General features: G+C 41.0%; 1 protein-coding gene across 1 annotated transcript in view; it reads right to left on the bottom strand.

Moving 5' to 3' along the window:
• POLB (DNA polymerase beta) overlaps positions 1-13,469 on the bottom strand; it is a 162,674-nt gene that overhangs the window by 118,869 nt on the left and 30,336 nt on the right. The window contains exon 2 of the mRNA XM_086943578.1: positions 1,332-1,389. Coding sequence (XP_086799704.1) covers positions 1,332-1,389 — 58 coding nt within the window. The remainder of the gene's footprint in view (positions 1-1,331; positions 1,390-13,469) is intronic.

The following is a 13,469-nucleotide window of genomic DNA, read 5'->3' as shown; positions in this document are numbered from 1 at the left end:
ACATTGCCGCTGAAGCAAGCTTCATTGGCACTTCATAAAATGCCCTCTGTGGTTTGTGGAGTAACTTCTGGTAGGGCCAAGGAGTCCATTCTGGACGGCCATGTGCTAGAAGAGCCATTGATACATGAAGATTTTATGGAGTTTGCATCTTGGTCCAAGGTCAGGTCATGGTCTTGCATCATGGAAGCCATTTGTTGGGCTTGTCGTTGCTCTAGAATTACTTGTTCCAAGTATGCCACTGTTCTAGACTGAAAAGGGCGACTTGTCTTTCTGGAGCGCCTGCAGCCCTCACCAAATCTCCCATTCTTCCTGCACCAATGGGTGCAGGGCAAGAGGATATAAGTCCAAAGGTTTCCAGCCAGCCACACGCCTACTCTGAGCAGTCAAAGAAGTGTGTTGTCGCCTTACCACAACGTCTATTACTCTTAACATCTAGTTGCAAATTCGGTGTTTGTATGAGAAATATTGCTATGCTTGATCGAGAAACCTTTGTTGATTAGCATTCTGATGCCATTGAAATGTTTGTCACATCCCTCTTACCTGCTTTGCTCAATTTTATGTTATATTCTTCTTCCTGGCACTTTACCCACTGTTAGTAATCTTCATTGGATGTTTTTCCAACCCTACGGTGTAATCACACATTGGTGACTTGAAAAGCCATATTTATAGACTAGGCTTTTACTCAGTCTGGCGTATTTGATAAGATAACATTGTATCGCTGTCACAGATAGAGGATTACTATTAAAATATAATAAGCACATTTTGAGAAAAAGGTGTAATGGTCTCTTAATCCAAACAGAATCATAAGACTGGGGCAGAATATGTCTGATACTCACAACACCTGTTGTGAAATGCTGGTTTTCGGTGTTAAATCTCCGCCATCTATTACCAAGTAGCCCCACTTGACTCTACGACCAAACTATTCTGAGTGAGCCTAAGAAGGCTTTTTATTTGAACAGATGTTTTCTATGTTTTAACCAGATTTTTACAGTAGGCATAAGTAGCTTAAACAAACTGAAAAGTATTGAAGAGGAGTATTTTTAGGTATAATAAAAAGAAAACAATAACCAAACTCAAAGACATGTGGAAAATGTTGAAAATGAGGTTGAAGAGATGATGGGGATAAAGCTGAGGATCACTCACCCAGGCCTACAATGCTGTAGTTAGACCGACTAACTGGCCCAGAGAGCTGCTACATACCATTCAGTTCACATTTTAATTGGTCCATGACACAAATGCATGTGTAAGAGCCAAAGAACGCACATGAAGATTTACAGAAGAATGGACATGTATCAACAATGTCTAAAGCTTCCAATCCTCTAGTACCTTACCTGTAGGCGTTGTACTTGTGGATTGCTCGATTAACATTCCTCTCGTAGTTGGCAAGTTCTGAAAGGCAGAAAACATGTATAAAGAGAAGGGAGTAGGCATTGCTAAAAATCAACTTCTCTCTTTTTATCATGTCACCTTACACACAAGAATGCTGCTGGAGACACAACACACTGGTACACAAGGACCTATAAATAGCTCTATGCATCACCACACACAATTATTGCTGAGAAAACAATCAACCAGACCCTTCTTGGAACCCAAGCAGCCGAGGGGTGAGGGCGATGAGTAGGGATACGGTCACAGATGCTTACACTGCTTTAGCTGGCCAGGTAGCAGTTTCTGGTAGTAAAGAAACTATATTGCCAAAGTTTTAGTTAGTGTGTAAGAAATGGACCAAGGCAACCGCTCACAAGAGATAGCTGCTGCAGCAACTGCTTGCAGCTCCCTTCGCTCTTGTAAATCCTAGTGGGGAGAAGTAACATTGACAATTCAAGGTAATAACATGTAGGCACCAGAGCAGTGAGACAAAGACAGCACAAGGGAGTGTGTATTGGTTAATCCTCACTGTGCACAGTCATGTCACCATGAGGATGGGTCAGACTGCAAATCGTTAACACTGCAAAATGGAGAGCAGACAGTGTAGGAAGTCGCCTGGCTTGGTTGCAAAATGGAGAGCAGACAGTGTAGGAAGTCGCCTGGCTTGGTTGCAAAATGGAGAGCAGACAGTGTAGGAAGTTGCCTGGCTTGGTTCCAAACATGGAAGTCCATGAGTCGGTGAACTTGTATATGCAAGAGGCAGTGGAAAACCATACGTTTATGTTCTATTATTTGACTAAATTTACAGCATAGTAATAGTGGACTCTTAAATGTTTCATGTTAAATTAAGTAAGTAAGAGGGACAGATTTGTAAATAGGGGAGCGCGCTGTACATATTCATCCCCAGAAAGAATTGAAACTGAAGTGGCCGGAGGGGGCGTGGGTGTATGTCATTTATGTTTAATGATTAAGTACAGTTCTGTTTTACAAGTTCATGTACACAAACAATGTAAAAAGTGGCCCTTTCATGACATTTTACATGTCAGTAGTACGTGTGATAATGACTTGAAAAATAATGTAAATAAATCATGGGCCTAGAAAATTAAATTACTGTACACTTTTATTAAAGTTACTTAACTAACGCTGAAAATATACAGCAAGCTCTTTCTTCCCTTTCTTGCACTAATAACAGAGGCCCACTCTAGCTGGTTAACAAGGGTCCAACCCCGCTTATGCACAAACTTAAAAAAATTGGCATTCTCAAAATTGTAATTTAAAATTAGACTTCTTCATGGGAGAGGATTTTTTATTACAATTCCAAAGGCATCAAATAAACTGGTTACCTGCTCCCACTTGGATATTATTACTTATTAGATGTAATAGGTTAACTCCAATGCTAGCCTATGGAAGAAGCAGGCCTTGAAGTAGTGAAAAATAAATGTAAGAGTTTTTCACTATCAGGACACGTTAACTAAAAAGTACATGGTCAACTTTTTAAATACGATGCTCCTTGCCCTCTGGGCTGCCCAGGGCCTACCTTAAGGGTGACTTACATGCATTGACATAAAACAACACTAAACAACGCACCTAAAACCACCTTTTATGCATCCACCTATCGACTGTGGAACAATCTCAGTTTGGAACACTTAGAAACACAACTAACATCTAGTACAGATCTAGAAAAAATAAATTATGCCCAAAAACTAGACACGAGGCTACAGGAAGCTTTTGATATCCTGATACCACTAAAAACCACACAACAGAACCAAAGAAAACAAGCACCTTGTAGAAATACAGTGATAAAAAAGAAAACAACTAATTAAAAAGCTGCAAAGTGCTTGGTTCAAAACAAACACCAATCAAGACAAACTTCACCTACAGAAAATTAACAGGATTATACAAGACAGCTCTCAAAAAAACTAAGAAAAGATACTATTCAGACAGAATTCAAAAAGCTAAATGTGCAAATAAAGAATTCTATAAAATAATCAATGAATTTCGTAAACCAAATTGCCTAGAAGGAGCTCATCCCATTACTCAAGATTTCACAGAAACTGGCAAATCATTGCATGGCCAAAGCAGACACGATGGACTCGTACTTAAAACAAATGCAAAGCACCAGCACGGACCCATTTACAAAACAATCCAAGAATACTCTAACCCAGCCTCTCCGTTCCTTCCAACACATTTCACACAATGAATTCATGGACTTGGTCAAATCGAGAAGGCCTGCCGGCAGCCCTTCTGACCCTTGTCCACCGCAAATCTTCAAGACAATTCTTCTAACAACCTTTGCTGCCACTCTGGTAAGAGGAATCATCAACAACTCCTTCACTACTGGAATATTTTCAGAAGAACTTAAAATCATAGATATGCCCATTACTGAAGAAAACAAACTTGGACCGGCTGAACCTGACAACTACAATCAGATTACAAATTAACCTTTCCTTGACAAACTGATAGAAAGAGCAGCATTCGCCAAGATGTCACAATTCATTGAAGAGAATGCCATACTTTAGAAAATCCAAACAGGATTCTGTCCAGGAAGAGGCACAGAATCTGCCCTCCTTGCCATCTGGGATGACCTGAAGAATACAGTTGACCGCAACAAGGTTGCTGCGCTACTTCTCTTGAACCTCTCAGCTGCCTTTGATACTTTTGACCATGACACTCTAATACAAACACTCCACAAAGCCGGCATAGAGGTGACTGCTCTGGACGGGATTGCATCCTACCTTTGCAACAGAACTAATTTCATCCATACCCCACCTTTCCCATCCAAGCAGTACTCCATAAAGCAGGGGTTCCTCAAGGCTCTATCATCTCACCCATGCTTTTCAACATCTACATGAAGTCATACCGGCACTGATGAATCAATTTCACCTCACCTGCTATAAAGATGCAGCTTGACACACAAATACTCCTTCAACCAGAATGCCCCAAAGACATTGGAAACTCACCAATTCTCAGTTGTCTCAGAGCTGTGGATCAATGGATGAAGCATGGCTATCTCAAATTGAATCCTTCCAAAACAGAAATACTCACATGTGCGATTGGAAACATTATGACCCGTTCGCCGCCTGGCCTGATGATCTCATTGCCTAATGTATTGAAGGAAGTAAGAAACCTCAGAATGACCATGGACTCCAAGTTATTGACGAATGCCCAAGTTGACAAACTAGCAAGATCAAGCTTTGTTACTATAAAAACTTTGCGACAAATCTTCCCCCATTTGGGATTTCCCCACAAGGTCCAAGCTACCATCTCCCTTGTTCTGTTCAAACTAGATTAGGCCTATTGCCTCTACGAGGGATCACCTTTAACTACTATGAAAGACTACAACGGACTCAGCTGCGAGACTACTCTTACATGAGAAGCCACAAGACCACATCTACCCTACCTTGAATGCCCTTAATTGGTTACCAGTTGCCAGAAGATCCACGTTCAAGCTGCTTTGAATCACCCACAAAGCGATACATGGAATGGGACCGCTCTAAACCAGGAAAAAAAAAATCACCAAACACATTCAAAGAAACCTTCACTCTTGTGTGGCAACTAGCCTCAAAATACCAAGATGCAAGAAAAACAAGCATTGGCATAGCCAATAGGTCTCGCTTTTGGGACCTTATAAGTGTTTAGCCATGCAACAGTTGATATTGTTGCACCAAGGATATTGTGCTGCATAACTATATACTTATAAGGTCCCAAAAGCGAGACCTATATGGCTTGTATATGACAATGTGTTTTACCTATGCATTATGGAGGGTATGTATGTGGTGTTTAGTAGAATTATGTGGGCTGGATTGAAATTGTTAGTTGTGGACTTGTGTGGCGTGGAATAGTGTAGTAAAATTATGTGGTATGGTATGCAGTTGCATTATGTGGCTAGTAGCTATGTGGTATATGGTGTATTGGAATTGGGAGTGGGATTGTGTGCTATGGACTGTAATTATGTGGAATCGTATTTTGTGTTATGGAGTGGTATGCAGTGGAGTTTAGTTATGTGTTGTGCTATTGAATTGTTGGGGCATGATGTGCCATTTTGTGGTGTGTTGTGTAATTGTGCTGTAACATAATAAGATCCACCGATAACCACCTTATCTTCAGAAAACTACGCAAGAATTGGCTCTTCCCCACATAAGCACCATACACAAGCAGAAATATACAGCATATCTCTCTGTATATAAGCATTTATTTGTACTACAGATATGTCTATATATATATATGTGTGTATTGCTTTGTTTAAAAGGGTAGAATAATTATGTTTAAAAAAATACAAATATAGATAATCATTAGTTCTGCGAAAATGTACATATTACTGATAGTTACATTATTCTGTGTTAACATGCATATAAGTGACTGCATAAATAAGTAAATCTTTTATCATAACTTTTTATCTACAATTGCTTCACTATTGAATTGCAATTTTTTTTAAATATATAAACAAATACAATTTTAAGTACACCAACACTTGAAATACTGAATTTATTTAATCCATATATAATCTACATAAACAAGCATCAATATACCTTCCATGTACATACGGATCTATATATTTATTTCTTTTCTTCGAATTCAGCATATCCAATGCACTACCCTATTTCGTATCCTATACCTCTCTCAATATATCCTCTACCCCAACTATACGACTCATCTCATACCTCTTTCTACCACTCTTTCAAAAACATTACCCTATTTCTCACCCTATTCCTCTATCAATATATCGCTCTCTCATTCATCCCAAACCCCATACCACTACGATGATCCCCAAAATAACCCTTGCTAAACTCTACCCTTCCTTGCATCTTCTCATACCGTTTTACAATTCCAAGCCCCAAAAATAAGCCTTTCTAAACCCTTCCCTCTGACTCTTCCTCCTCCACACCCATTTTACTCATCCCAAGCATCCTCTTACTGCTATGGCCTTGAAAAAAAAATGTCTAAAGTCTTCCCTCTTCTATCCCTCCACTATAATTTTCAATGCAAATAATAAATTAACATGTCCACTTCTCAAACTAAGTTCGTATTTCACTATACTAATTCACCACAAATCCTTTATGTGCTGTGGAGTAGCGTGCTATTCGCCAAAAAAGAGCTTTAACACCCCATCAGGGGTAGGAAGTGCGATATAAATGCAAACTTTGTCACCTTTCCCATCCCTCCACTATCCTTCTCAATCCAAATAACTGACTAACATAGCCACCATCCAAATTACTTTCATATTTCACTATACTAATTCCCCACTTACCCTTTATGGGTTCCGGAGTAGTGTGCTACTTGCAGAAAAAGCGCTTCAACACCCCATCAGGGGAAGCAAGCGTTATATAAATGCAATTACAAGTAAGAAGAAACATTTTGGGCCTGGCAAAAGGTTTATTTTGCCAAGTGTAAGTGGTTGTTCAAAACTGCACACACAGACTCTGCACTGGCAGGCATGAGACATGTTTAAAGGGCAACTCAAGTGGGTGGCACAAGCAGTACTGCAGGCCTACTAGCAGAATGTAATTTACAGGCCCCAGTCACAGGTAGTGCCCGTGAACCCGAATTCAGTCACCTGGCTACTTACTACCCGTTCTGCAAAGACTCTTCGAATTATACCAAGCTGAAGCACTCTTATTGGCCAATCACCACCACCCCTGATTTTTCCCCAACTCTAGTTCTTCTTATGAGCAATATTTTCTCATATGACCACTAAAATTAATTTTATTTACCTATACTGTTCACTATTGTTCAATTACCACGCTTTTTAATTTGTATTACTCCTTTGATCTACTCCTTGTATAATTATCCCTTGTAGTACGTTTCAAACCTCATCCGATGTAATTTGTCATGATTGTTAAGGTAGGTGCTCTTTTTCCTTGATATGTGTGATTCACAATATATAAAACTAAATAAATAATTATATGGTTTACAATTGGGTCACATTGTATAGACTAGATAAGTACAGATTACAGATAGGAAAAACACAAAATGAGCAACTTCAACGGAGATTAGCTCACCAGCAACTTAAGGGGAGCTAGCTATACATAGGTGTCAATGGTGAAACATTAGACTAAACTGAGCTAAGCACTTCAGTACAAGAGACTTCAATTTTAGAAGAAGGAAGTACAGAAAGCCCTAAAGGGGAGGTGAAAAAACAGGTTACAATATGGAGAGGTTGAAATAACAAACAAAACATAATCAGCCAGATTCATCAAGCGAAATGCGCTCGCAAAAGGGCCCGATTCTGAGAATCTGACCCTTTGCGAGTGCAATTTTTGAATTTGGGATTCATCATCCCAACTGCAAAATTCGCTAATAAAGAATTTGCAAATTTGCGAGGATTAGCATTTAAGGAATCTCTATTAGAGATTTCTTAAATGCTATTCATGAAACATTTAAAAATAGCAAATTCGCAATTAAGGAGCGCTATTTACCATGAAGTCAAACCTCGTGGTGAATAGCGAAAATTTAGAAAAATGCATTTAAATGCATTTTTCTAAGTTGCATGTTACACACACACACACATGTCCTTTGGACATGTGTGTGCACAACATCAGTGTAAATTCACATTTCAGGGGTCCTTTGGACACCCCTGGCACCCTTGAAATCTCATCCTTATTTGCGATTAGCAAATTGCTAATCGCAAATAAGGAATAACGCCCCATTCATTCCTATGTAGGAATGAATGGGGAGTTATTCCTTATTAGCGATTAGCAATTTGCTAATCGCAAATAAGGAGGCTGTAGGAATCACAATTTATTTTGCGATTTCTACATGAATCCCGATTTGCAAGTCCTTAATAGCGATTCCTTAATAATCGCTAATAAGGACTCGCAAATCGGGACTTTGAATAATCTAGCTGAAAAAGATTGTCTTTAAAGCCGCCAACCTAGAAACACAATCAACAAAAATAAACAAGAAGGGTTTGTCTTTTGTAGCAATTACAAATGTTAATAAATTTGAGACTGAAGTGGCACGTTATAACTGTTGCAGTAAAACTTATTTGAAGACTGACTTTATACAATAAAAATATATAGAATACACATTAACTGATGAATCGTGTTTACAACAAAAAAGTAGCAGAGAATCATCATTCCCTCCCCATCATTCCCTCCCCCTCTCCCTGCGAGTCACTTTTGTATAATGATGGGATACATGTGTACAGTGGATACAATTGTACTAGGTGGTGTCGTAATTCCAGTTGTTTGTTTATTTGGCCTGTGTGTCCTTGTGTGGGGTGGTGCAACCTCATATCTGGCTCGTTTTCACGTTCCTAGTTTACTACCTGGTCGTTATTTAGTCCTCCTGCCCACCTGCTCGAAATTGTCCTGAATTTCTTCGGACATCCCCTTCCCGGATATATAATTTTTTCCTGGTCATAACATATGTTCGTTTCGTGCTCCTACGCCCTCATTTGTGGCACCCGTGTTGTGCCCCACGTATGTACTATTTCACGCTTGGCAAGCAGAAAGCCCAAGATGATAGGGAGCTGCATGTGAAATGTTGCATCCGAGTCCCTCTAGACCCTCAATAGTGCCAGTGGTGCTGGTGTATTGATGTGTATTTCTGTGGCTTCCTCCACTCTCTATGAGACCCCTGCCCAAAACATGCACATTTATGGGGATTCACATAGTGTGTGATAAAAAGTGCCTGTCTGACCACAATATCGTTGACACTTTTCAACGGTTTGCCCCATCCTATAGTTAAAGGTCTGTGTGTAACATACTTTGTTTAAAACCTTTAGTTGGATCAGGCGATATCGTGCTTTTATCTACACCTTCCTGCGGAATTGCACTGCCTACCTCTAATCTTCATACTCTAGCTTTCCCCCATTTGCCTGCCACCTTACGCCACAGTCGCTCGAGCCCCTCATGAGTGTTTCTCGCTAACGTGCTGCATGTGTGTGAGATTGCTTTGCTGGTCAAGTGGCCATCTAGAAGCCTGCTTTCTAGGGCAGAGGATTCTATGGTTTTCCCCTCCAGTGATAATACCCCCAACACTGAGGCGCAGGTGGGGGAATTTGAAGATTCGTGCCATTTTGTATTCCTGTTTAAGGCAATCTACTAGAACTATGATGTTGACATCCCACACATCTGCCAGGGTAGAGGTGCCTATGGCATCCCATTGTTTGAATCTCGACAGTCCCGGGATGGGGCCTAATTACTTGCCAAGCCATAGGGAGAATCTTTGGTGTGAGTCACTTGTGCAAGCCTAATTCTTTGTAAACCTTTTTAAATATTTTAATGTCTTCCCCATGTAGGTCTTATTGCCCATATGGTAGGGTGCATGATATTTAAAATTACAACACATTGGAATTTAATTTCAAATATTTCCTTTTAGTGAAAAAGCCTCTTAAGTTATTTTCAATGTCGCAAGACTGCAGTGCTTAATTTGTAAAATATTACGTGCCAGGGCCACTGCAGCTTGCACCACCCATCGCCATTGTCATCGCTGCCAGAACAACTACTAACCGTCTTTCTCGCATCTGAATGCAACAGTCCTGATTATTCCAGGTCCCCAAAGCTAAATGAATGGCTGGGGAGTCAGATATTAGCACTATTTTAATATATATTGTATTCCTAAACAACCGTTGTTCTGCTCATCTCTAAATTAGATGAGCAGCGCCACCATTGGTAGACTGTTCTAAGTATTGTGTTGACAATTCGGTGACGTGCTGAGGGCGGAAACCAATTAAGTGCCGGTGCTGTGCACCAGAAAGCACAGGCTCAAATTCAGCACTGCAAGACCGGCTGTTCTATAGGAAAACACTAGGTTACATCATTACCTTTAATAATGCTAATCTTGGCTAGGAAACAGCTAGAAAAATAAACAGCTATTTTAAATAGTTATTAAAAATCAAATTCAGTGGTGAAGCCAGATTTTTGATAACTGTTAAGAAAAATTTACTTTTAGAAAGTTACTTTTTCCCTCCCTAAATCCTCTGGAGGCCCATTTGCATTTGCAGTCCCACTTCTGCCATCCAGTCATTAGCATTTGAATATTTGAGAATGGATGTGAAATGCCTCCCAGGAGCAAACACCAAGCTGACTCAAATGGATAGCGATGATCTCACTAAACCTGACAAATTATGCAGGGTTGTGCCTTTGAGCATCCTTTTTAACATGACAACATAAAATTCTGCTTGAATTTCAATTTCTACTTGAAAGGTCTGCTGCGGTTTTACACAACACTTAGGGAGCACTTCAAAGAGTTCTCCCTGTGTCACACAAATATTTACTTTCACTTGGTCAGGGCCCTTCCTTTGTTGGCACCAGCCAGGCATGCTCCTATTGCAGTTAGCCTCTTATTGACATTATAGTGTCAAATCCTGCTTGATATGTCTGTTGGGGTTTTACATACAACACTTGAAGCACACTTTAGAAGACGAAACAGGATGCCCAAACAGTTCGTGTGCATCTACTGTCTGGTTGCTAAAAAAAACCTTCTTTGATCTAACAGATCTTTGTCCCTGGGTTTATTGGGGGTTTTAGAATAGTTCGGTCATCGTCAAAATTCCCAAAGTGGGTAGGGTTTGCCGCTTGACTTTTACCCCATTGGTCAGGGTATGCTCAAGAGTCATTGCCACCAACTGGCTTGTGCCAGGCATAAAAGTGGCATCTCCAGTCACCCACTTGAGAACACTCATGGATTTCTGGAAGATCAGAAGAGCGTTGAACCTGCTGTCTGAGACCTAGGAAGATGCAAGAAGACTGGACCTGCTCTTCCCCTTGTAACCAGGACAAATAGGTGGACTCCAAGGGTCATAAGGCTGAACTCCTGTTAAAGTTTCATGGACATAACAAGCTACTAGAGAAATTTACCTGCAACTGCCTAGGTGACGAGAGGCAACTGGACCTAGACTGGACCCTGCTGTTTGACCTCTGTTTAACACCTTTAGAGACTGTAGGTCTATCCCCTGGGGCTCTGGAAGGCTTTAAAAGTGTACTCCTCCTGGTGGTGGATTGGGACTTAAAACACAAAAGGGGAGGGGGAGATTCAGAGTGGGCCCACGTGCTTAGGGAAGAAGACTGCCAGGCATATTTGAGACAAATGCCGTCCTAAGGAAGCAGGATTGGGCAAAGTCCTCAGGGGCTTTGGAGCAGAGCGGCCATCTTGGTCGCCGGCTTGGCCACGCCCTAATTTTATTACTGTTTTGGGATTGCAGCAATACTTTACACATTGCCCCAAGTTAAGCCTGTCTGCTCTGTGTCACTGCTACCAGGGGTTGAGCTCAGGTTAATTTAGTAAATTTAAGGGATCACCTTAACAAGGGTTGTGAATATTCCTTGAGGTGGGTAGTCCCCCATACATAATTAATCAAATTTGTTATAGGGTTCATTACTCAACTGTATTAAAATGTACTACCATGGTGGCCTTATATAGGAGTTAGGGAGTTCTTTGGAACCGCTGCTTTATATGAAAGAGGTGAGATGGAAGTAGAATTTATATTTGGACCTCTCTGATGAGCAGGAGAGTAAGGGAATGAAAAGATGGGATGGTCAGCATGCTTCCTCCTAAACCATGAGCATATAAACGGTCTAAGGCTTCTGTCAAGATATGGATCCGTATGCTAAACTGTCTATATACACTACTTAGATTTCAGGAGTGTCTAAAATTAGTATTGTTCCAAAGTCATCCTGTGCCCTGGACATCTCCAAAAATTTTGCTGACTGGTACTGATGGTAACTGACTGAATGAGCCTAGGCTCTGCCTAACCTGGCCCATGGCCAGTGCTATGCTGAAAACACTTAGAAAACAGTGAAAATACCTACATACAATAAGGGTTGGGGTGTCCCTGTGATTGGCATGACCTACCCGATAGGGCCCTAGTACATAATAGGGCAAGGGGTTAAAACTATCCATCAGTCCCTAGTATATAATAGGGCATAGCAGTTTAGAGGCCAGCAGACTTTTCTTCACTTGCATGTGTGCACTGCTGAAGCTGGAGGTCAATTTAAAAGTGGCTCTGTGCTACAGGACTGCTTTTAAAAAGTAAATGGTGCGCAAACTCGACTTTTATGTTTGGGGCACTTAAAAATGGTTAACCTACAATGTTTGGGCATATTAGGTTACCCCAGGGTCTCCCCTAGGTGTCCCTGGGGTGGGGTGTCAGGTAGCTATAAGGTGGACCCTTATACAATGAGTTTAATATGCCACGGGGTAAAGTAAAATTGCACATTTCACTCCCCACATTGTGATAAAGTGTTGCCCAAAATCAACTTTGGTGGTAGGAGCACTGTGGAGGGAGGATCTGAACACCTAAAGTCTCCCTTAGGTGTTTCTGGGGTGGGGGTTCTGTAGATATATGTAGAGCACTTATAAAATATGTTTTTATAAGCCCTGGTGCTGGAAAAATGGCCCAAGTTACTTTTCCTATTGTAAATTCCATGCCATAGGTTAACATTGGTAAAGGTTATTAGTTAGTAACTGGATAAAGAAAAGACATACAACTAGGATTAAAGGACTCAGTAGAATGGTAATGATAAATCCAACAATATGGTATTTTTGAATTTATTGTAAAATGTACAAACAAGAAGTTATAAGACTTTTTTGTCTGTAAGCCAAAATGTAACCCTGTACTGCTCTGCTCTGATTGGTCAGAGATAAGTGGGTGAGCGTGCCTGCTTTGAAGAGGTGATAAACGAGAAGCCTCTCGAGGAGAGGTTGCTCTGGGCATACGAATGCCAGGGTGGGAGGGGATGGTGGTGGGGGGGGGGGGGGGGTGGGTGGAGGTCGTTAACCATGGACTTCAAGTGAAAGGGAGGTCCCAAGTGTCATTTACAGCCTTACCCTGTTCACCTCCAGCCAGATGCCAGGATTAAGGAAGAAATTAGCAGATGCAAGGGGGAGAGACTATGTAGAGTAGCCATCCTATGGGTGTGTTTAGCCAGCTCTTCTCTCCCTGCTAAAAATTTTGACATATTGAATTTTGGAAAAATAGTGGTTTCTGGGTTAGCATTTTGCCACACTCTACAGGAAGTGGTCAGACCTTGGGTGGAACCCTGCAGCTCATTGGACAGGAGTGCCCTCCTGCTTGACCCCAGAGAACACTGAATAAGTATCCAAGAGGGGCGGTGCCTCTCAGATCTGCAGCTTGAAACTTAAAAAAGCAAGACAGG

Source organism: Lissotriton vulgaris, chromosome 11, assembly GCF_964263255.1.
Source record: "Lissotriton vulgaris chromosome 11, aLisVul1.2, whole genome shotgun sequence".
Classification (NCBI taxonomy): domain Eukaryota; kingdom Metazoa; phylum Chordata; class Amphibia; order Caudata; family Salamandridae; genus Lissotriton; species Lissotriton vulgaris.
Note: the sequence above shows the minus strand (reverse complement) of the source record. Positions and strands in the feature narration are given on the sequence as shown.